This window comes from Ochotona princeps, chromosome 31 (genome assembly GCF_030435755.1).
Source record: "Ochotona princeps isolate mOchPri1 chromosome 31, mOchPri1.hap1, whole genome shotgun sequence".
Classification (NCBI taxonomy): domain Eukaryota; kingdom Metazoa; phylum Chordata; class Mammalia; order Lagomorpha; family Ochotonidae; genus Ochotona; species Ochotona princeps.
The window spans coordinates 9,172,933-9,197,477 of NC_080862.1; the positions used below are offsets into that span (position 1 = coordinate 9,172,933).

At 52.0% G+C, this 24,545-nt stretch overlaps 1 protein-coding gene across 2 annotated transcripts in view; it reads left to right on the forward strand.

Moving 5' to 3' along the window:
• The first annotated feature begins 916 nt into the window (after positions 1 to 916).
• ERMP1 (endoplasmic reticulum metallopeptidase 1) overlaps positions 917 to 24,545 on the forward strand; it is a 42,343-nt gene continuing 18,714 nt past the window's right edge. The window contains exons 1-7 of one of the 2 annotated variants that reach the window (XR_009244441.1): positions 917 to 1,246; positions 3,725 to 4,026; positions 11,892 to 12,019; positions 12,614 to 12,719; positions 20,274 to 20,420; positions 21,637 to 21,729; positions 23,437 to 23,649. Coding sequence is in view for 1 of the 2 variants with exons in the window: in XM_058657377.1 (XP_058513360.1) it covers positions 948 to 1,246; positions 3,725 to 4,026; positions 11,892 to 12,019; positions 12,614 to 12,719; positions 20,274 to 20,420; positions 21,637 to 21,729; positions 23,437 to 23,649 (1,288 nt within the window). In the remaining variant the exon portion in view is untranslated. The remainder of the gene's footprint in view (positions 1,247 to 3,724; positions 4,027 to 11,891; positions 12,020 to 12,613; positions 12,720 to 20,273; positions 20,421 to 21,636; positions 21,730 to 23,436; positions 23,650 to 24,545) is intronic. The other variant, XM_058657377.1, reaches the window with a different exon arrangement.

Consider the following 24,545-nt stretch of genomic DNA (forward strand, 5'->3'; position numbering starts at 1 on the left):
CCCAGACCAGGCACAGCTCCTGTCTAGTGAGGGAGAAGGCACGGGCAGACGGACACGGCCTTGTGCGGAGTCCCAGTTCCCGCTGCCTGCTTTTCCATTTGGTCCCCAGGTAGGGTCATGCCCACTGAGATGGTTCAGCAAGCACGTGTTCCCACTAAAACCAAGGCCTGGACTCTCACCACGCAGGGCACACGATGGAAGCAGAACCCCCCGGATCTCATTTCCAGAGTGGCGTGTAAAGTTAAGATTTAAATTCTCCACCCGCTACCTCTAGGTTTCTCAGCTTTCATGTGGGAATGAGACAGTACTTCTTTTGCAGGGTTCTTGCGAGATTTAAATGAGAAAATGTGTCCTAGCGCTTACTGTTATGCTTGGCCAATAGGAGATATTGGATCACCAATAGTTAACCACTCTTGTCTCGTGTGGCTTGATAAAGTTATCTCACAAGGTTATTAAGATCTGATTTCGTTCACGTGGAAGCAATAGGCTGAGGCTCGGGGCCACGGCTCTACTTTTGCAGAGCCTGTTCTGGCCCTCAGGACAATTAGGTATACAGGCTTCTCCATCTGCTTGGTAGGGCCCCACGAAGTACCACCTGCACTGAGTTCCTGGGAAAGCGATTTAGCACTTTTTGCTCTGAGCCACTTTTTGGTTTTGGCTGATTGACCATGTTTCCATGAGGCGGAGGTGCGAGACTGTCTGTGTCAGACCAGCCCTGTAGAGGTGCAGAGGGCAAACCCACCACGCCCAGCCCGGGCGCTAACAGTACCACACCCCGGGCCAGCCCAAAGCAGACAGGGGTAGTTGGTGGTGGGAGGGGGGAGGACGGGCCAATCAGAACAAGTTTGGCCCTTTGCAGTTTCCGTCCGCTCCCTAGGAGGCGCTGAGGCGGCGGCGGCGGCTGGGAGCCGCGGCGGGCTGGAGGCGGTTGGGGGCAGCTCGCGGCCATGGAGCGGGGCTCGGAGTCGGCGGCCGTGAGGCGGCACCGCGTCGGAGGGGAGCGCCGGGAGGGCCCGGGGCGGGCGGCGGGCCCGGAGGCGGCGAGCGGCGGCGGCGCGAGGCCGCGGAAGGGGAGCCCGGGCGGCGGCGGCGGTGCGGGTGGCGCGGGGCTGTCGGAGGCGCGCGCTGTGCTCGGGCTGGCGCTCTACCTGCTCGTGCTGCGGGCGCTCGTGCAGCTCTCGCTGCGGCAGCTCGTGCTGCGCGGGGCCGGCGCTGGCGGCGCGGAGTTCGACGCGAGCCGAGCCAGGTACGCTGCGCTCCGAGCGGCTGCGGGGCCCACCCGGCTCCGGCTCCGGCCGGCGCGCGCAGCCGTCCACCTGTGCGCTGGACCTCTGGCACCGGGGTGGGGTGCGGGGGCTGGGGGAGCCGCAGCTCGTGCCGTGGCGTGGAGGTGCGGGACGGGGTGGAGGGGGAGCTGCCCACACGGCAGGTGTCGTGGCTACGTGCCCAGTCACCTGGGTCACCCTCACTCGTGACCTACCCTCCCTCCCCCGACTCCCATCTCAAACGCTCCCCCCACCCCAACAGTTTGCGGAGCCGCTTGTACTTTTGGGTGTGCGCAGGCGGCCTCTTGGCTTCCCCAGGAAAGGAAGGGAGAGTTAGGTTAGCGGACGGTCGGCGGCGGCAGTAGCGCTTCCGAAAGTGAGCTCCAAGGCAGGATGGCCTCTTCATAGCGTAGCACGCAATTCCAGAAAGCCCTCTGTTCCCTGCAGCTCTGTCCCCACCTCCCGTTTCCCCGGGATAGCGTCAGACCTGACTTCTTAAAGTCTTTTTAGCCGTGCCAGACAGGGCAAACTTTATACCTCATCCATGTGCAAGCTAGCAGAAAAATGGGCTCTACAGCCTGTGTGTGTGTGTGTGTGTGTGTGTGTGTTTAACTTTTTTTGAAGGCAAAGAACAGAAAGTTTATTTTCTCAAGGGCTTTTGCAACACACCCTGGCCATGCGCCCTTCGCCCAGCTTCCAGTGCAATGGCCAAAACCAAAACCAAAACCAAAAGCACCTGCCCAAAAAGCAGCGCACGCCGTGTTTTCTGTTTGTTTTCCCTAGCGGTAGAATTGGTCTTGGCCTGAATGGAAGTTACTAGTCTCTGTGTGCCTGCTCGCAGGGCTGGGTCCATTCCTCACCATCAAAAGATTTTCTTTGCTTGCTTAACCTCTTGACTGGCTCCTCTTGTTGGTGGTTCCTGCTGCTTTCAGCCCTTAGCTCAGAATCTGCTGTGCTCAGGAATGTAGCCCAGCGAACTGGGTCTCGTCTAGTATGCTTTGGGCATCACATGGTTTGAACACGACCCCTGGTGTTTATATTGACTTTATTTTTTTCAAAGTTTTATGTGTTTTTATGGGAAAGACAGATTTAGAGACAGAAGGAGAGAGAGAAAGATCTTCCATCCACTTGGTTTACTCCCCAGATTGTCACAGTGGCAGGAGCTGAGCTGATCTGAAGCCAGGAGCTGCTGCTTGCTGCTCTCATGCAGGTGCAGGGTCCCAGGGCTTTGGGCCATCCTCCACTGCTTTCCCAGGCCGCACACACAGTGCTTGGATGGGAGGCAGAGCAGCTGGGACGGCACTGCAGGTGGAGGATTAGCCATGTCCCTGACTTTTTATGTTTATTTTTGAAATTTATTTTTGTTTGAAAATGTAGAATGAGTTCGAGAGAAAGATCTTCTGTCCACTGGTTTATTCCCCAATTGGTTGTAGCAGCTGTTCCCAAGCCAGGAGTCACTTTTTGGTCCCCCGTGGAATTGGGCCATCCTCTGTTGCTTTCCTAGGCTGTCAGCAAGTAACTGGATGGGAAATGGAGCAGCTGGGACTTGAACCCATATGGAACGCTGGCGCCTCAGGCAGAGACTTGACTTGATACGCCACAGCACTGATTCCTGTGTTGGTTTGTTAAGATTGGGAGAAACTGACGGTTTTATGACCGGAAAGAGCTGTTAAAGAGATGAAGGACAGTTGGGCCTGGCCTGATGGCTCAGTGGCTAACTCCTTGCCTTGCACTGCCAGGATCCCAGTGGCTGCTGGTTTTTGTCCCAGCTGCTGCACATCCCATCCAGCGCCCTGCTTGTGGCCTGGCAAAGCAGAAGTTGGCCCAGAGCCTTGGGACCCTGCACTTGCATGGGAGACCTGGAAGAAGCGCCTGGCTTTGGATCGACTCTGCTCGAACGCCGATGGGGCCGCTTGGGGAGTGAACCAGCAGACGGAAAAGCTTTAGTCTGTCTCATGCTTTCTGTGGATCGCCTCTTCAGTAGAAATCTATTTAAAAAAAAATGAAGGAAGGTGGAGTAAAATGGAAATTTACAATTCACGTTCACAAATGTCTGAAATGATTAAAGGCAGTCTTTTTGAAGTATTTGTCTGTTTGACACAGGTAAGAGAACGAACTAGCTTCCATCTGCCAGGGCTGGGCCAGGGTGAGGCCAGTTCTCCCAGGTGGGCACAGGGACCCCAGCACTTGAGCCATCTTGCCCTGCTTTCCTTGATGGGTTGGCAGGGGTCTGCATTGGAAGTAGAACACCTGGGACTCGAACCAGCACCATATGGGGAGCCCAGTGTTGCAGGTGGGAGCTTAACTCCATGCCACGTCACCCGCCCCAGGCTTTTTAAAGGAGACATTGAAGAACTGAGCTCATTGGAGGGGGAGTACAGGTGTGCGTGGTGGTAATGGCGCAAATGTGCTATACGTTGCTAAGCCTTCACTGCCACCCTTATCTTCCTCGCTCGCAGGAATTATCTTGAACACATAACGGCGATCGGCCCCAGGACCACGGGAAGCCCCGAGAACGAAGTCCTGACCGTTGGCTACCTGCTGGAGCAGATCCGCCGGATCGAAGCTCAGAGCCACAGCCTGCACAGGATCTCCGTGGATGTGCAGCGGCCCACGGGCTCCTTCAGCCTGGACTTCCTGGGAGGCTTCACGAGCTACTATGACAACATCACCAACGTGGTGGTGAAGCTGGAACCCAGAGCCGGCGCCCAGCACGCTGTCCTGGCCAACTGTCATTTTGACTCGGTGGCCAACTCACCAGGTGGGACCTCCTTAGGAGTCAGAAGTTGTAGCTTGGAGAGTTTATTTTTAAAAAACATTTCATATGTATGTATGTATATACACACACACACACACACACACGTACATATACATATAAATTTGAAAAACAGAATGGCAGCGGGAGAGAAAGGTATCTTACTGCTGGTTCACTCCCCACATGCTCACACCAGCTGGGTCTGGACGACACTAACCCAGAAGGCAGAAACTCCACCCTGGTCTCCCACAGGAGCGACCGTGACCTGAGCACTTGGACCTGTTGTTTGGAAAGGTTTATTGATTTATTGGTTTATTTGCTAGGCAGCATTACAGAGGGATGGATTCTATCTGCTGGGTCTGCAGAACTGGCCTGGGCTGAAGCCAGGAGCCAGCGGCTTCTTCCCGATCTCCCCTGTGGGTGCAGGGGCCCCAGCACTTGGGCCTTCCTCTGTTGCTGTCCCAGGCCACAAGCAGGGAGCTGGATTGGGAGTGGAACAGCCGGGATGGTGCCTGTGCCAGTGCCAAGGTAAAGGATTAGTGTGCTGTGCCACTGCATTGGTCCCAACCCAGCAGGTTTATGAACATAACCCCAAGCTGCTTGCACAATTGTGGGGACTGGTTACATGGAGAAAGAAACCTCCTTAAAAAACAAAACAAAACAAAAAAATCGGTAGAGGGAAAGAAAAAGCTCTCTGATCCTTGGCTCACTCAGATTGGCCTCAGTAGCCAGGTCTGACCCAGGCTGGAGGCAGTGGACAGTCTGTCCTGATGTCCCACGTGTGAAGCAGGGACTCGGACCTCTGTTATCTGCGTTCGCTTCCAGTCCAGCCTGGAGATGGAGCAGCATGGGGTTGGCATTGCAGAGTCACCACTGGCTGCAATTCCATTATCCCAGGTGGGTGCCAGTTGGAGTGCTGTCTGCTCTGCCTCCTACCCAGCTCTCAGCTGATGTGCCTGGGACCGGAGCTGCAGGTGGCTCCTTGGGTCCCTGCGCCCGTGTGGGAGAGCAGGTTAAAGCTGTTGGCTGCCAGCTTTGGGTCGACTGTGTGGGCATTGCAGCTGTTGGGCAGTGAACAGCTGGTGGAAGATCTCTCTCTCTCTTTCTCTCTCTCTCTCTCTCTCCCTCCCTCCCTCCCTCCCTCCCTCCCTCCCTAACTCGCCTTTCAACTAAATTTTGTTTAAGGAAGTGGGAAGTGGAGGAATTAGTACTGGAACTAATCCCAGCCTACATACTGTTTCTCATTGTGATGGAAGAGGCCGGCCATACCAGTAAAGGGTCTAACCTTTTGGTATTCTTTCTTTTTATTTATTTTCATTGAAAGGGCAGATTTACAGAGAAAGGAGGAGAGAGAGATCTTCCATCCACTGCTTCGCTCCCCAGGTGGCCATGACAGCTTGAGCTGAGCTGATCCCAAACCAGGAGCCAGAAGCTTCTTGTGGGTCTCCCATGTGAGCTCAGGGGCCAGTGGACTTGAACCATCCCCCGCCGTTTTCCCAGGCCACAGGCAGGGAGCTGGATTGCAAGTGGAGCAGCCAGGACACAAATTGGTGCCAACATGGGATGCCGTGCTTGGAGATGGAGGATCAGCCAGTTGAGCCAACATGCTGGCCCCTAAGTATTCTGTTAAGTGCTTTATTTGTTAATATTAATGCCACAACCCACTGAGAGAGCAGGGAGTGTGTGTGGCCCTGTGTCCTGGCGTCAGGCGGTGTGCTCCCAAAGTGTTTACTCAGCTGGGTGTTGTACTAGGCCCAGGGCTATCAGATGAAGGACAGCCCCTGCCTTCAGGGAATGCGTGCCCTGGAGGACTTTGCTTCCAGCAGTTTCTGTTGACTTGTGAAGTGAGGAGTTCTGGTCCACTGGGAGTGCTGTGCTGTGCTGTGCTGTAGGATTATTTCATTACGCTTTAAACGCCCAGGGATGAATTGGCAAACCTGATGTTCGGCACAGGGAATGAAAACTGCTTGCACTGAGCTTTTGTCTCTCAGATCCGGATGTTCCTCCCCAGCCTGTGTTCGAGGTTGTAAGCAGGACAGAACAGAACATTGCGGCCTGTAGCGCTGCGGTGGTAGAGCCGGGGAGGCCCTGAGATGGCATCCCGCTCAGCCCCTGGCTGAGTGAATGTCCCTGACCACCCGCGCTCTGAGACGCAGCAAGGGTCAGGTGCTGATCCTCCCTGGCGGGCACCTCCTGCAGGTGCAGCCAGAAAGGAGGGGCTTGGAGTGCTCTGCAGGTGCAGCCGGCCTAGCCTCTTGTCTCGGTTCTCACTTGAAATGGAGAAAAGTCCTGTTTTTTTCTTAGCAGCGTTGCTTAGGGGATTCCTTCCCTGGAAGGACTCCCCGGCTGCAGCACCTGGCGGGGGAATTCGCCCTCCCCCTCCCTGTCTTGCTGTTAGCTGTGATTTGGTTGTGATTCTACTGAACTGCTGGAATCCACACCAGGCCCATGCAAATAATACCAGTACCTCCAGGTTACAAGGAAGCATCCACGTGATCTAAAACGAGAAGTACAGTTGGTTGTCTTGTTACAGTGATCTTAGAATGTCTTTAGTTAGAAAGCTTGACTTTTATTTGTGTATTTGGAAGGCGGAGTTGGAGAGAGAGCCAGGGATACCCTGTCAGTTGGTCCGCTTCCTGAATGGCTGTGGTAGCCAGGACTGGACCAGGCTAACGCCAGGATTTGGGAAGTACATCCTGGTCTTTTATATTGGAGAGTAAGGGCCCTAGTACTGGGACCATCTTCCTCTGCCTTCCCAGGAACGTTAGCAGGAAGCTGAATTGGAAGCAGAGCAGCTGGGACTTGCACCTCCGATGTGGGATTTGTTATATAAAAGCTCAGCCCTGTGTGTGCTGGGTGGGTGGGGAACCAGTGATCTTTTATGTCCTTCTTAAAGTAGGAAAACATTTCTCTGTGTCACATTGCTTGAGTTCTGGAAGGGCAAAGAACATTATGTAGTTATCAGAGGTACGGGGGAAAGAAAATTTTTCCTCTACCCTTTATCATTAGCGGGGATCAAGAAGAAGACAACTAGCACATGTTTAAAGGTTTATTTTATTGGGGCTTGGCAGCGTGGCCTAGTGGCTAAGGTCCTCGCCTTGATCCCATATGGCCGCTGGTTCTAATCCCGGCAGCTCCACTTCCTCTCTGTCTCTCCTCCTCTCAGTATATCTGACTTTGTAATAAAAATAAAATAAATCTTTAAAAAAAAAATAAGGTTTATTTTATTTGGAAGGCAGAGTTACACAGAGAGAGAAAGTAATGAGCTTCCACCTATTGATTGACTCGCCAGATGGCCACAATGGCCAGAGCCAAGCCAAAGGCAACAGGAGCCGAGGACGTCTTCCATGTCTCCCCATGATGATGGGCTCCAGGGTTATGGGCCTGCTGCTGCTGCTTCCCTGGGTGCGTTAGCAAAGAGCTGCAGCTGGGACTCGAGCCATATGGAATGTCAGTGTAGCACATGGCAGCTTACCCCTCCACCCCACAGCATCGGTCCCCAGAAGTGGTTTGTTTTTTTTTGCATGTGCACTTTAGTGTGCAAGGGTGATAACTCAGGAATAATGAGTACATCGTGATAGAGGGAGTTTAGACTCAAACTCCCTCTAAGCGCAGCTCCTCTTTGGAGAAATTACAAAAAGGGAAAAGGACCTTGAGTCGAGGGTGGCACACCCCAGGAAAGCAGGCACAGGGCAGATGAAGGTGAAGTGTGTGCTGTACCGTCGCGAGTCCGGCAAGCGTCCGTAGTTGTCTTAGGTGTTCTGCCTTTGTCCTTGCTTGTAGGGAAGGAGAGAGGGAGGGACCGTTCTAAATTCATGTACTCGCTCTGGGTGGACACAGTGGTGGGGTGAGGGTTGCAGGCAGGGGAGGGAGCCTTTCTTGTATTTTCTTAGTTCTCAGTTGCTTTTGGCTCAACATAATCCTTGAGCCACAGTGGCCTATTTTGAGGAGATGGATTGTGTCGCCCCTTTAAAGGTATTATGCAAAATGTTACAAGTTGCGCAAGTAGTGTCTAACAATAAAGGCGTGGCATTTGAAACCAATTTTAAAAAACAAAATTTGAAAGGCATTGTTACGGGGGAGAGAGGGAGACAAATCTTCATCCGTTGGTTCAACTCCCCGAACATCTGCTACAGCCAAATCTGGGTCAGTGTGAAACCAGGAGCTGCTTCTGGGTCTCCCGCATGGGTGCACGGGGGCCAGCCTCTGCTGTCTCCCCAGGCGTGCTTGCTGGGAGCGGGATGGGCCTGGGAGCGGCCGGGACTCGGAGCCGAGCTCACGTGGGATGCCGGCCCCACAGGTCGTGGCGTGACTTGGCCGCACCATAGCGCCACTCCCTTAGTTAAGATTTTATGAGTGCCCATATCTGCAGTTTACTGAAAGTTTCTGTCATTGGTCGGTTATTAAAAACAGTGTTTCAGTGGTGCAGGGATTAAATTGCAGCTTTTATTGGTGACAAGCAGAGAGCCAGTTTGAGACCCAACTGGTTTACTTCCTAACTGGCTCTCTGCTATTATACCTGGGAAAGTTCCAGAAGATGCCGTGGCCCCTGACTTCAGGCTCATCCAGACCCGGCCAGTGTGGCTGTTTTGGGGAGTGAAGCAGCAGGTGGAAGATGTGGATCTGTCTCTGTCACTCTTTAAATAAATTTAAGAATAATTATTTTTTTCATGAATGCATCAAGTAGGCTTGCATGACAGTCCCTTCAGTGAATGAAGTAGTTGAAGCCTGGGCATTTTTGCAGAGCTTTGCGCAGTGTGTCTCAGAACTCAGGAATGGTTAGCAGGTGCAAGTAAGGTGACCTGCAGAGGTATCACCCCTCCTCGGCGGTGGGGTTCCAGGTTCTCTGGATGCCAGGGGCTGTGGTTCAGCCGCCCGGCCCTTCCAGGTGCCGCACTGGGACTTGGCTTCCCTTCCTTCAAGGGTCTGACCCTTGTTTCAGTTCTTTACACAGCTACTAGGCTCAGTAAAAATGGGACTTAAATGGATAACTTTTTTTTAAGATTTGTTTTTATTGGAAAGGCAGATACACAGAGAGGAGGAGAGACAGAGAGGAAGATCTTCCGTCCGATGATTCACTCCCCAAGTGACCACAATGGCTGATATTGCGCCGATCCAAAGCCAGGCCTCTTTCGGGTCTCCCACGCAGGTGCAGGGTCCCAAGGCTTTGGGCCGTCCTCGACTGCTTTCTCAGGCCACAAGCAGGAAGCTGGATGGGAAGCGGGGCTGCTGGGACTAGAACCAGCGCCCATATGGGATCCCGGCACATGCAAGGCAAGGACTTTAACCGCTACGCTACCGCGCTGGGCCCGATAACTTCGTTTTTAACACTACCAGTGCAGATATCATACAGTTGTCCTTTTCTGTACTTTGAAAAAAGGAAACATTCTGTTCTTATTTTAAAATGGCTTACAGTCTCAATGCAAAGAAATCTCACATTTCTAGAAGGGGCACTTGAGATTGATCGCAGTGTGGACTCCCTCCTTGAGCACAGTCAGCAGGTAGTTAGTTCGTCTCCCTCTGACTGCAGTGTGGAGAAGCAGTCAGAACCTGCAGGAGGAGGAGGGAAGAGTTCCTTTTTTTGAGGTGGGGGTGGTAATAGTTTCTTCTGGAGGAGGAGTGGGGTCCACTGAGGCATTTGAGCGACAGAAGGGAGAAGGAACCGGGTCTGCTTCCGGGGCGCCAGCCGCCGTGTGAGCTCAGCAGTGGCCCACCTCACAGCCGGGCGGTGGGAGCCTCAGGCGCGCAGCTCAGGTCCTGCCTCCGCCGTGTAAATGCAGCCACGCCTCGGGCAGGGATCTGGTTTTTGATAACTCTTTCTGGTGGCGGTGGCGGTGGCGGTGGTGGTGTTTGCATGGTCTACTTGTGACGCGTTAGCGGGAGAAGCCGCTCTCAACCTCTGACGGCAGGTGGTCTGGGGACCGCTCCGGGACTCCAGGCTGGACCTCCGTGCAGGTCTGCCTTGTGGGAGAGAGGGACCCTCTCCTTGGACCCATCACTGCTGCCCCCTGGAAACTGGAGTGTGGGGTGCACCTGGGTGTCCTGGCATGAGATGTGAGTTAAATACTGTCTGTCTCTCCTTGATCTTTCTGTCACGTGGTTTTTAATGTTTACACAAACAGGAATTGTTCAATGAATTACAGTGTACCTGGCATCCAGCTCCATAGTCCATTCACTTATTTTTGGGAAAGATTGTTATTTGAAAGGCAGATTGTGACAGAGCGGAGAGGCCGAGAAGTCTTCCATGCGCTGGCTCACTCTGCAGATGGCCGCCACGGCCACATCTGAGCTGATCCGAAGCTGGGAGACAGGAGCTTCTTTCTGGCCTCCCGTGGGAGTGCAGGGGCCCAGGGGCTTGGGTCAGCCTCCTCCCCTGCTTTCCCAGGCCACAGAGCTGGATGGGTACTGGAGTGGCTGGGATATGAACTGGCGCCGTATGGGATGCCAGTGCCTACAGGTGGAGGATTAGCCTGCTGTGCCATTGCTCCAGCTCCCATGGTACAGTCTTTTTTCTCTGTCTTGTACTCCTTGGTCTTAACTGTATCACTATTTGTATTGTTGAAATATAAGGAGGTTCTTTTTTTGACATCATATCATGAATCATTCTACCAAATCATTCCTTAATATCAAATATCCCATCATTTCTTTTAACTGCCTCTTAACAGGCACCTTTCATTAACTTACACAGTTTGAGTCAAGAAGAGGTTAAGAAGCGACCATTAGCTTAGTGGTTAAGACACCTGTTGGATGCCTTTGTTGGTTTCGTCTGCAGCTTCTTGCTAAGGCAGCAGGAGAGGGGTCAAGGCACTGCACTCCTGCCATGCACTGGGAGACCTGGCTCAAGTCCCCGCTTCTGGCTGCGCCCCCCCCAGACTCCACCGTTGCTGACATTTAGGGAGTGGATGAGAAAATGGGGGAATCTCTCTCTCCCTGCGAATAAATAATAAATCATAAAAAGAAGAGGTTGAGGGTCAGGCGCAATAACCTAGCAGCTAAAGTCTTCACCTTGCACACGCTGGGGTCCTATATGGGCACCGGTTCTAATCCCGGGGTGGGGGGTGTGCTTCTCATCCAGCTCTCTGCTTGTGGCCTGGGAAAGCAGTGGAGGACAGCCGAAAGCTTTGGTCTCTGCACCCTTGTGGGAGACCTGGAAGAGGCTCCGGGCTCTTGATTTCGGATCATTGCAGCTCTGGCTGTTGCGGTTGCTTGGGTAGTGAACCAATGGACAGAAGATCTTCCTCTCTGTTCCTCCTCCTTTCTGTATATCTGACTTTCCAGTAAAAATAAATACATAAATCTTTTTAAAAAAAAGTTGAGACATTTGGTTCTCTGGTCAGTGCTGGGACCAGGGCTACAGGTTGGACCTTTAGTTTGATTTCCTGTATGTCACTGCACTGGGTGTGTCTATCTTGGCCCTTATATGGTCCCCTCAGAAAAAGCTAAACAAATGTGCAGCAGCCAGTTCGAGCCCTCTTTCGGCGTGGGGTGAGCCACCGCCTGTGTGATTCTGGCTAGAAAACAAGAAAGGGCGACGGGAAGCAGCGAGTAGCATTGCGGAGGGTGCCTGGGCTGAACAGAAGGGAGCAGATGGCTCTGGGCTGCCAAGAATGCCAGCTTCCCGTGGGACTTGTCATGCCAGCTGGTTCATCGATGGGACACGCTGTAGCTGGGGCCCAGCCGCGGTTCTGGTCTGCCTCTGAGTGAGTTGGCAGGCAAAGCCACTGCACGGATCCCTGCCCTTGCGGCCGGGCTCACTGGCTGGCGTGGCTGTCCTCCCCCTGCGACGGACGGGGTTGTGCCGCTCGACACGCAGGCCTTGCGCTGCTGGCCGCTGCGGTGCGCCTGTGGGCATCGTGAACTCTGACCCGCAGGTGCTAGCGACGATGCGGTGAGCTGCTCCGTGATGCTGGAGGCCCTGCGTGTCCTGGCAACGTCCGCCGAAGACTTACGCCATGCTGTCGTGTTTCTTTTTAATGGTGCCGAGGAAAACGTCCTTCAGGTAAGAGCTGTCCTGTTTGAAGTACCAGGCTTGAGTTTTTTCAGGAGCACGATAATAGCTGGTGGTATGTGTTGATGCGCTCTGAGGGCACGCTGCCGTTGACTGATACACAGAGGAAATACGGCAGTACTCGGAGCACTCCTTAGCCGCCCAAGTGTTGGGAAGAATGACAGATGGGCTTGGCAGTGCCTGATGCCCCCGGGGGCAACCTGGTGGTGTGGCTAGTCCTCAGGTTTTCTCTGGCCCTGAGGGATGCTCTGGGGCAGGCACCCAGCGTGAACGGCCAGCCCTGTGGGCCTATGGCCTGGACCCTCTATTTTGCACAGCTTTAACACTTAGGAAGCACGCGTGTTCCACACTAGAGTGTTGTTCCAGGCTTGTTTGGCACTGCTCCTGGCAGCCGGGTGCCGGTCCTGTCCGCCAGCTGCACACAGCCATTACGTGTGGAAAGTAACGAGGGCGTGTCGGACACCGCCTTTGTGAAACGATCGCTTTTGTGTCCCTTCCTCCCCAGCTCTGTGCCCTTCAAGCAAGCGGCAGCGTTGGCCTGTTTCAGCTCGTTTCACCCATGTTTGCTCTTTCCTTCCCGTCCAGGCCAGCCATGGCTTCATCACTCAGCACCCCTGGGCCAGCTCGGTTCGTGCATTCATTAACCTGGAGGCAGCAGGTGTCGGCGGGAAAGAGCTTGTGTTCCAGACAGGTATGTGGGGCTGTGGGTTGTCTGTTTAATGTTGTTCTCATTGTGATGAAAGTATCAAGTTTTTGAACTCACATAGTCTCATTAATGAGCATCCTTTTTTTTTTTTTAAAAAAAGAGTGATCTGTTTTGCTCAGAGAAAAGGAGGACCGTGAGGACTCCCACCCGCTGGTGTGCTCCGCATGTGGCTGCCCCGGCTGGACTTGGCCAGGCCGAGTCTCAGTTAGGAACTCCATCTGGGTCTGTCGTATGGGTGCCAGGGGCCTGGGTACCTGGGCCATTGTCTGCACTCAGCATCTGGGACTGTGACCCCACTGTCAGCCTGCGCCCCAGCTTGCGCCTTGACCCCTGTGCCACAGCGAGTGTCTCTTTACTTCAGCATCAAGAGAGTGTAACTTGAAGGTTTCGCAGAACCCAGACGAGTCCAGGTTCGGACTTCCACTTTTATTTATTTGTTTGAAAAGCAGAGAGGGAGCTTCCACTGGGTTACTCCCCAGGTGGCTGGAACGGCTGTGAGCAGCTGGGTGGGGCGAAGCCATCTGGGTCTCCCACATGGCTGTCGGGCTGTAGGACTTGGGCCGTCTTGCTGTTTTTTTGTTTTTTCCCCAGGCACATTAGTAGGAAACTGGATAAGAAGCAGAATAACTGATACTCCAGCTGCTTCTCTTCATATGGATGCCGGTGGCGCAAGTGGCAGCTTAACCCACCGTGCCATGGCCCTGTTCCCCGAGATTTTGTGTTCTTAACTCCCAACTAGATTGTTCTGTCTTTTGGATCTATTTTGGACAAATAATTTTAAATGACCATCACTTCATGAGCTGAAGGGAGAAAAATTTATCTTGAGGTATTTAAAATTATCACTGAATTAATGTGAATGTCAGAAAACATTAGTAACTTTTAATCATGCAGAAAAAGATTTTTAACTGATGAATACCAGGGTTCCTGACGTCTTTCTTAGCAGGATCCCACGCTCCTGGATGCGTAATCATGCAGAAAAAGATTTTTAACTGATGAATACCAGGGTTCCTGACGTCTTTCTTAGCAGGATCCCACGCTCCTGGATGCGTAGTCGCGGTGCAGTAGAACCTGACATGGGAAGTTTGGGACCGTGGCCCTCTTCTGTCAGAAGTTCTGGTAGTGTGTTGTGTGCAGAGCTGTGGCATTTGCTAGCGGTTTGTTCAAAGACTCGTTTTTTGGAACGGCAGGACGGCAGAGAGGAGGGGAGCCGGGTCATTGCTGCCTGGGTTCCGCCCTCCGGGGCTGCGATGGTCAGCGCGGGGCCCGACAGAAGCCAGGCCTAGACCCACGCGTCCCATGCGGTGGTTGGTCCCCAGCATTGGGGCCGTCTCTGCATCCGCAGGCACGTGACCAGGGAACTGGATCAGGTGGAGCAGCTCGGGCTCAAACCGGCACTCCGCCGGGATTCTGGCGTTGCAGGACAGCATCTTGACCTGCTGTGTGACACACTGACCGCTGCTAGAAGCTTGAATGTTGAGTGGGGTGTCGGGGGATGAGACGGGCTGTGAGTAAGGTGACCCAGGAGCTTGCTGTCACCCTGTGTGGACCAGTCACCGACCTAGGAAGCTATGTTAGATGCTACATGTGTTTTTAAAAATGTTTAGTATTGTATTTTGATTTTCTCCATCTTATTTTAAACATTTTCTTTTAAAAAGTGTACATGTTATGTCAGCTAATGCTGCTTTTAAAAAGGTTTATTTGGGGTCTGGTGCAGTAGCCTAGTGGCTAAAGTCCTCGCCTTGCACATGCCAGGATCCCCTGTAAGCACCAGTTCATGTTCTGGCTGTTCTGTTTCCCATCCGGCTCCCTGCCTGTGGCCTGGGAAAGCAGTCGAGGATGGCCCAAAGCCTTGGGACCCTGCACTCACATGGGAGCCCTGGGACCCAGGAGCTCCACCGTGGTCTCTCCAGCTGGGTGTCAGGGCATCTGATGCAGCTGGCACTCCAGCTGGCTCCCTGAGGGCCTGTGCCCAGGCGGCGGCCTAACTGAGCTGCTGCTCCACAGCGCTGGCCCCGGAGAGGCTTTGAGGGTCTCAAGGTGGCGCGGTCCGAGCAGCCGGCGAGGACGGGCGAGGCTCTGGCTTCTGTAAGGGTAACACGGTGCGATGCTGGCCTGTTCCCTGCAGAGCAGCGGCCCTAACGGGGCGCACGAGAGTCCGTCTCCCTCTTGTGTGTCTGTGTGGATTTTTCCTGTTGAAAGCATGCTGTAGATGTCACAGGCGGCCTCTGCTCCCTGGGCCACGCCGCTGGCTCCTGTTCAGGGAGGCTGAAACACATTTATGTAGGGTTGGTCAGTTCCAGCCCCGGTTAGTTCCTTTATTTATCAAATACTTCCTTTTGCTAGGTCTGTCTGGCCCAAAGTCCGTACTCTTCTGCTTCAAACGTATGTAGTTTTAGATAAAAATTTTGCAGTCACAGAAACTTGAGAAAGAGCCGTGTTGTCCGCTGTGTGGAGGGTCTTCGCCGGTGAGACTGCGCGGGGTTTGACTCACCAAGAGGGTGGCCTGAATGTTGGGATGAGTGAGTTCTTACTCTGTGAATTAAAAGCCAGAACTGCCATGATCGAGTCCCTTGCACATTTTATGGTTTTCTGTCTTGTTTAAAGTTTTATAGTTCATTTGTTGCCTCAATCACAAAATGACGAGCCGACTTCTCAGTCATTAGTAGTAGACAGACAATTTAAATATTTATTCTGAAATAAAATCCTGGGGTAGGTGTTGCGGGTGAACGGGTTAAGGCCTGCCCAGGACAACATCCCACATCAGGTGGCTGGCACGGAGCCCCCGCTCCGGCCGTCCTGGCGGATGCCCAGGCTCAGGGACAGCAGGGAGAGGCCGTGTGCTGGGATCCCTGCTACCCTGGGGGAGACCCGCAGGGCGTGCTGGGTGCCGGCTTCTGCCCCGGGGTGTCACTGGTATCTATGGCGTGGACCTGCAGATGATGGAAGAGTTCTTTGTCTCTTTATGCCTTCCAAATAAAAATGAATAATAAATAAGCTTTATGAGAAAAAATTCCGTGTTTCAAAAAAAAACCTGTTTTTTCCGGAGGAGCGGCCTACAAAAGATTTGGAGACGCTGTCCGAATCTTTCCCCTTTCTTGGAACTTGTGTGTTTCCTGTTTTCATGTTTTAGAGCTCACTGTTGTGTTTCAACTTCATGCCTGGCATTCTGGCATTCCGATCCCTGCCAGGGGTTGGAGGTGTCCCCTGCCCGCTCGTGGTACTGGCCGCGGCTTGCACAGGGTCTCCTTGTTTGCCTGCAGAGGAAGGAGAAAAGCCCTGCTCCTGTGTGGGGGGTTGTGTTTACGGCCCTGCGCTGGCAGCTTTCTAACAGGCCCTCTGTGCTCCACAGCACTGGTCCTGTTCTTGGGGTTTCTCAGTTACAAAGGTTTGTGTGCTTTGCAGCTTCTTATCATGGCAGGCATGTTCATTTTGGGGAATTTTTGGAGGGCTAAGCATGCAACCTAATTTTTAAGAAGGGCCGGCAAGAAGAACTTGGCTCACCAGCCTGGTGATTTCACGAGTCAGGGAAGGCCTGCTTTAGTCATTCAGTAATTTTGTAGGTCTTAATAAGAATCTAAGTGTGGGGGCTGGTGTGGTGGCATAGCCCATTAAACTGCCCTTTGCAACACAGGCATCCCGTACTGGAGTGCCAGTTTGATTCCTGCGTGCTCTGTCTCCCATCCACCTCCCTGCTGACGTGGCTGGGAAGGCAGGAGAGGATGGCCCGAGTACTGCCAGTCACGTGGGAGAGCCAGGTGTTCCTGGGTTCTGCCCGATCCAGCCCTTGGTTGCTGTCACCATTTGGGGACGGAAAAAGTGGATGGAAGGTTGCTTTTCGTGTTATTCTGCCTTTCAGATGAACAAAACATAAAAAAATGGTTTTTCAAAAGCCCCATGTTGTAAACTATAAATGGATTGTGCTGGTGATCCGTTTGTAAGGCGTTCCGGTATCTCCAGCCCTGAGCTGCAGACGGGCGGGTCACAGGGTCTTTCTTGTGAAGGTGACCATTCCGCTGTGGGCCCTACCACCGGGCAACCTGGGCAACCCGGGGCAACGGCTTACACCTTCCTGGTGTCTGTATTAATATGTGTGCAAATGCATAGAAAAGGAATCATATTCCTGCTACTTTACAACCTTCTTCAGAATGCATTATTACAAAAAATCATCTTTCATTGATGTAATACACCTTTCCCATGTTCTCCCAGTTAGAAGTGTGTGATTTAGTAGTTTTGGGGTATATTCAGAGTCGTGCTGTCATAGTCAGTGGTAGGTCATCTTTGTTTCCCCAGAACGGAAGGCTTGCACCTGCTGACAGGATCTCCTGCTGGCCCTGCAGCCCTGGTGCCCTGTCGGCTCTGTCCCTGCGGCTTTGCCTGCTCTGGGCATCTCAAGGGAATGGGATCCTGCAGTCTGAGCTCTCACACCTCTGGCTTCTCTTACTGACCGACTGACTGTGTGTGTAAATATATTTTAATTATGGCTGAGTAACCCGTTATATGGCAACATTCCATTTTGTTTATCCATTGGTTGACCGGCATTTGGGTTAGTTCCATTTTAGGCTCTTATGAATAATGGTGATGGTTTGTATGAACATGTGTTTTCACATCTCTTGAATTCGTAGATACCTAGGATTGGGTCCCATGGTAGATTTGTGTTGATCTTTTTAATGATTAAATTTTATCTCAGTGTCCAGAGCTGATGAGTGTGGCAAGAGAGGCCCTTGCACACCCCATTGGCAGCAGTGTGCCAACGCCGGTGTGTCTCGGCCGTGTTACTTCCTGAAGTGCTTGTGCACAGCCTCTGGCAGTGTGCCCTATAGAGATGGCTGTTATGGACACTTCAATCTAAACGTCGCATAATCATCTTGGCTTCTTAATAAAACAGTAAAAAGCTGAAGCTCCATGAATAGGAGACTGGTAGTACAGATGTTGACTGAAAATTCCGCCCCCCCCACATCTATTTTTTCCTCTCTTCCCCAACACACACGCGCCCCCGTTCCCACCCCCCGCCCCCGCTGGTAACTGCTTCATTTCTGACCTGGCTCTGCAGAGCGCCTCACAGGGCGAGATGGCCATCGTCTAGCGTGCCCACTCTGCCAGAACTGCTCCCACCCAGAGTCGCAGGGACAAGTCCAGCGGGCAGTTTGCGGGCCTCTTCTTGCTGGGCCTTGGCTTGTTCCCGCTCTCCGTCACTGGCTCTGCCTTGTTGGTTTTTCCCCTGGGTGTCTGAGCCACACTGAAGGCAGAAGGAAGTAGAGTGGTGAGGGTGAGGCTTTGGGTCTGCTGACTTGGTCCTGTGTTGACTCAAATCTCGGGCCTTATTATGACAGTATTCTGTAAGATTCATTAATTCATTTGCAAGAGAGAGCTCTTCCATCCACTGGTTCACGCTTCAGATGGCAGCGACAACCAGGGCCAAGCCAAGCCAAGCCAAGCCGAATGGAGCCAGGAGCTTCCTCTGGGTCTCCCACGTGGGTGTAGAGGCCGAGGCACCTCTGCTGCTTTCCCAGGGGCATTAGCAGGGAACTGGGTTGAAAGTAGTACAGCTGGGACTTGAACCAGAACCCACCTGGAATGCTGGTGCCCCAGGCAGCAGGCTCGGCAGCTGTGCGACAATACAGAATGTACATTGCAAGTGCTTTTGTAACTTCCGTCTTTCCTCTGTGAGGTGACTGGGCTTGAACTCTCTGAGGAGGCCGTCTGAGGGAGCAATTGACAGCACAGGCTTTCTAGTTAGATGATATGAATTGAAACCTTAGCACCTAGGCTGTAGTACACGTAGGCATGAAACCTTGGGCCAGACACACGACGGCTCCAAGCCTTAGTGAGGAGATCGGCAGGCCTGCGGGGGCGCAGCCAGGCTGGGCTGAAGCCAGGGCCCTCTTCCTGTCTCCCACGTGGCCATGGAGGTTCTTGGGCCTCCTCCACTGCCTTCCCAGGTGCGGTAGCAGGGAGTTGGATTGGAAGTGCAGCAACTGGGAGTCAAACCAGTGCTGATTTGGGGTGCTGATGGTGTCTTGACCGGCCACACCATAGGCAAGAACCCTAATCATTCTTTAAAAACTGGTAACTTCAGAATCTGGACTGGATAGTACCCCCTACCTCTTTTTTGATTTTTTTTTAAATGTACAAGCAATTTGATAATTGTTTTTATAAAGCTATAAAAACAGTAGAGTGCCTGAAATGCATTTGTCTTACCTTTCTACATGAGCGAAGGTGTTACTGGGCTTTGTGACAAACCTCGGCATCTCAGTGGCATGCGGCAGCCAAGGGTTGCGTCTTGGCCCCGTTACATTTCGGTTCCCGAGTAACTGCACGTGTGTTCCCTGTGTCCCACTCGTTCTGAAATCCAGGCTGGGGGAGACCAGGCCCCGAGGGCGCCTAGCACTGTGCTGTGGCTGGGCTGCTCAGTCTGTCCATGAAGGCAGGCCTTGAGGCAAGCCCGCACTGAATCGGGAGGGCGGGCGTCTGTGTTCATTCCTGGCTGCGTGTGGAGTGCTGCGGTCAGGGCGGGAGTGGGTAACCCCTTCCCGGAGGGAAGAGTGACCCAACTGGAACATTGCCACGGTTCATTCGCTTCTCCTAAAGGGGGAAAAAACGAATGTTTTGAAAAAAAGTTGTATGCACATGAAGATGTGGATGGAAAAGTAAGGATAAGGAACAAACAGGAACTCTCTGGAATAGTCCGGCAGATGCTAAGCGCTGTTCAAATGGTGGGGCTGGCGGCCATGACGGCACACGAAGGAGCAGTGTGCACAGGGCGTGCCCAGCCCAGCCTTGAGCATGAAGCTGTGAAATGGACCGGCTACCTTAGGACAGGCTTAAGGTTTTTTGTGGTCACACTGAAACTTCTTGTTAACTGCTGTTTTTTAATTTTTATATTCAGTTGATTTAGTTTTTGCTTTGCTTTCCCCGCTGTGTATGCTTCACGCCCTTGTGAAGTCATCTGCTTTATGCCTGTTGGTTTATCTCTGGGCACTCTGTTCTGTTGGTGCTCAAGTCTGTTTTTATGCCCTTCGCATACTGTTTTAATACAGCTTTATAATATACTTCTTTTGGTGATGTATATATATATTTAAAATTTTTATAATGCAGTTTCATAGGCTCAGGGATTTCCGCTCCCCCCTCTCTAACTCCTTTCACCTCACTGATTCTCATATTTTATTACAATAGTATGACCCTTCAAAAAGTCATTATTCATCATTCTATTTAAGTGTATCCTGACATTATAGGCAGAGTCCGGCATCCCATTGTCAAAATATATTCATGTTTGATTTGGAACTAGGGGTGCATACTGCAGTTTATCTTTATTTCTCAATTATCTGATAGTTATATAGAAGTTTTGTTTGTTGTTTCTGAAAGTCTTGCACGTATATCTGTTGGAGAACACTAGGGATTAAGAAACCCTTTCACTGACCCTGGACCCATCTCCCCCAAACCTCCCCTGTTTCTGTTTGTGATGTGTTAAAAATTCAGTGCTGTGTGTTTTAAAATACGTCCCGGGCTGGGTTTGTGATCTGTCGTCATGTTTTCACGTAGGTCCTGAGAACCCTTGGTTGGTTCAAGCTTACGTTTCAGCAGCAAAACACCCCTTCGCTTCCGTGGTGGCGCAGGAAGTTTTCCAGAGTGGCATTATTCCCTCCGATACGGACTTTCGCATCTACAGGGATTTCGGGAATATTCCAGGTATTTGTCAGTGGTCATAGGCGATGTTCCACCTTAATTTATCAAAAGTAAGATCTCCTTGTTTAAAGTTGGTGAGTGGGCCCGGTGCGGTGGCCTAAAGGCTGGGTTCCTCCCCTTGAACACGCCGGGATCCCATATGGGCGCCGGTTCTAGTCCCGGCAGCTCCACTTCCCATCCAGCTCCTTGCTTGTGGCCTGGGAAGGCAGTTGAGGACAGCCCAAGGCTTTGGGACCCTGCACCTTCCTGGGAGACCTGGAGAAGGTTCCTGGCTCCTGGCTTCGGATCGGCACAGCACTGGCTGTTGCGGTCACTTGGGGAGTGAACCATCAGATGGAGGAGCTTATTCTGTCTCTCCTCCTCTCTGTATATCTGCCTTTCCAATAAAAATAAATAATATGTATTCTGACTCACTGAAACAGAATTCCTGATTTTTTTTCAAGATGGATTTATTTAATTGAAAGGCAGAAATGGAGAGCGAGCACGTGAGAGCTCCCGCATCTTCTGGTTTGTTTCCCTGGTGGCTGCAGTCGCCAGGACTGGCCAGGCTGAAGGAAGCTGGGATCGGGTTCTGTGTGAAGGCTGCCTGGCCAGCACTGGGACCGTCCTCTGCTCTCTCGGGCACACCAGGAGGAAGCTGGATCGGAAGCAGAGCAGCTAGTCCTCCTGCGGTGGTTCAGTGCAAGCAGTGACCCAGCCTGCAGTACTACTCCCTAATGTTTGCTTTTCAGAAATCTCACATTAATCTGATTGCTTGCCTTGTCTACAGTGTATCATACGCCCCCACAGATAGATGGAACGGGGGGACTGTTCGGCACCTTCATTCCCAAAAGACAGTGGTAGTTCCTCCAGGGAGACTACCTATCTGGCTTTGGCAGCTTGTATAGCTCCCTGCTGGTTAAGGTTTGGATTTGGCCTAGAGGGGTATGGATGGTCAGGCTTTGGTTACCTCCCAAACAGTTATTTCTGTCCCTGGCCGTATAAAGAGTAATGGTTCCTTGTATAGGCTCTCCCGCTACATATTGAATTGTATACCACAGTTACAGATTCCGTGCAAACATCGGTCGAGAATTTGGACTGTTCATTCATAAATGAGGCTCTAATCGCACCACCGCTTTGGCATTTGGCTTTCAGGAATGTAAACCTTAAACAGACCTAAAGTGAAGCAGGGTTTTAAAGCAAAATGACTTCCTTTTTGTTTCTTTTCTATTTGTCTTAGGAATAGACTTAGCTTTTATTGAAAACGGATACATTTATCACACCAAGTATGACACAGCGGACAGAATCCTAACAGATTCCATTCAGAGAGCAGGTTGGTATTCCAGGGTAGCGTTCTGACACATGGGAAGACAAGACATTAGGGATGACCTAAAAACCTAAAAAAACAAACCTCTAACCTGTGCAATGGGGAGAGAAAAGCCCTCTAACCTGCAGTATGTGATGGGAATAGGAGGCGTGAGAGCTGGAGTTTTTAGTCTTGCAGTGTAATACAGTAGTTAAACATAGTTGTATTTGTTGTGTGGAGTTGGAAAGCATGCCGACCCAGGGTTACAGTGAGACTGCCGAGTGATACAGCCATCGTGGAAGCTGTAGATTGGGGTGATGCCTAGGTACAAAACTGGGCATCCTGCCATGGTGCAGCCAACCATTAGCGGTTGGTGAGGACGGGGAGAGGGCTCCGAGCCAGGTGTTGGGGGAGAACGCAGACTGGATAAGTTGAGCAGGCTCTCCAGGGACGTCTTGCATGTCTGATGTGGAGCCTTGTGAGAGTCGGCAGGATTTGGCCTGTCCTGGAAAAGGGGAAGTTACAATTAAGGGCCCAGCGTGAGTGGAGTCTGTGTGTGGAGGGAAGCTGTTGGTGAATAGTCAGGCTAGGATGGAAATAGTGTTTCCTTAGATAGCGGGAGGTGACACAGTGTGGAGTATATGGCGGATGACTTTAAACATCAGCATTAGTGTCCTGCAAGGAGGCCTGAGGGCCCGAGGCCGCGGGTGAACTCAGTGAGATGTCCTGGACTGTCAGGCTGCTGATGCAGTGTGGAGTGGAAGCCGGGACTCGGGCCAGACCCGTCAGAGGGGGCGGAGGAAAAAGGAAGCAGTGTCCCGCCTCAGCAAAGCTGACTCTGTGCTTTGTGAATTCAGGGAACAGAGCTAATGGTACAAGGATGGAGAACGGTGGGAAGGGAGGGAGAGTGAGGTAGAGAGAGGTCTAAGTGAGTTCTGGGGAAAAGGAGTTATCAGGCAGGTGCCAAAGCCAGTGGGAGAGACCTGGGGGGAAGGTTGGGGTTGTCCTAGAGCGGCAGCGGAGGCAAGGCGCATCACTGAGCTTTGTGCTCATTGCTTCTTGGCTCGGAGCAGCTGATGTTTCTTGCAGACCTTTGGTAAGTTAGGTTTGGCCGGATGACTACCCTCGCTGGTTCTTCAGCGTCCTTCCTGAATGTTCTCTTCCCCACTCAGCCCTGTTGCTTCTGTTGGAAACTTCACCTCGGGGCTTTTGCTACCTCGGATCTCTCCCTCAGCCACTCACCTGTCAGTGTGGCTTCCCCGGGATGCTCCCCGTGGGCTCCAGGACACGTCCCCACAGAGCCCCCCCACCTCTCTCTGTTCATGCTGAGCTTCCTAGGAAAAACTTGCTCTGGGCCTGGAAAGTTCATGCGAGGCCCTCGTCCCTTGGCTCACCCACTGCGCTACTGGAACCAAGCCTGGCAGTTCCCACACCTTAAATAAAAGGAGCTTAGCGAGCAGCCTTGGGTGTGCCAAGGTGAGGGCAGTTGGTGGCAGGGAATCGTTCTATCAAGGGAAGGGACAGAGCTCCCAAGTGGACAGGAAATGGGCCAGTGGGAGCAGAGACTGAGGAATTTGCGAAGTCCGTAGGAGAGTAGAAACCTGTTTTGGTTTACGTTATTTCCAACTAATTCTTTGTTGAGACAGCAGATAGCTTATTTCTACCTAAATTTATTGTACGTGTAAATCATATGTAGGTGGTTTATTCAACTCCATTGCCTTTCTCTACTGATAGGGGACAACATTTTAGCAGTTCTTAAATACCTGGCTACGTCCGAGATGCTGGCTGCTTCCTCGGAGTACCAACATGGAAACATGGTTTTCTTCGACGTGCTCGGCCTGTTCGTCATTGCCTACCCCTCTCGAGTAGGCTCGATAATAAACTACATGGTGGCCATGGCTGTCGTCTCGTACCTGGGCAGAAAGTTGTTGCAGCCCAAACATAAGAGTAAGTATTTCCCTCTCTAAAACTGTAGATATTGGCATCGCTGCATAATTTGCTGAAGTTTTTCAGTCAGTATGTTTATATTTTAAATCATAAGTGATGGTAAGAATCAAGCTTGATATATATATGTGTATATATATGTGTGTGTGTGTATATATATATATAATGTAAGGAATTCCAAAGTAAGTGTAATTTTAGTAAGATACTCGTTATGCTTTTGGAATGACCTTACACAGTCCACAGCAGGATACCTAGGACCTGCTGAAGAGCAGGTTTTGTAGTCACTCTGAGCAAGCCATTTCTACATTGTAGACCAAGGGCACACTGTTCTGAAGTTAGGAGTAAGTTGCTTGGGATGAAATTGATACTTTCTGCATGAAATGTTTCTACTTGAAACATCTGGGGATCTGAACAGTTACACATTACAAGGGGAGACATGCAGTAGGCAGGGCCACAGAGAGAAGGGTGATTCCCTCCGCAGGTGGGGCCAGGCCAGACCCAAGCCCGGAGACGGGAGCTCGGGTGGGATCTCCCGCGGTTAGGATCTCCCGTGGGTGGGAGGACTCAGCAACTTGGCCATCATCTGCCGCCTCCCAGGATCACACAGTGGCTAGAACCAGAAGGCAGGTGGGGGCGGGAAGCCGGGCACCCTGGTGTGGCATGTTGGCATCTCAGAGGTGTCTCACCCACTCTGCCAGATGCCTGGTTCTTTAGGGCAGTTTGCATTGTCTGTTCTCGTTGATTTTTCTGTGGTCTGTCTGCATGTTCCCATGTTAGCATGTCGCAGTGAGAATGCCTTCCGTTCTTGGAAATATTTCAATACACGGATCATCCCAAAAGGTGATGAGATTAAGGCTGTCCCACTTCCCTAGCAAGCAGTGCACCTAGCTCTCCTGGAA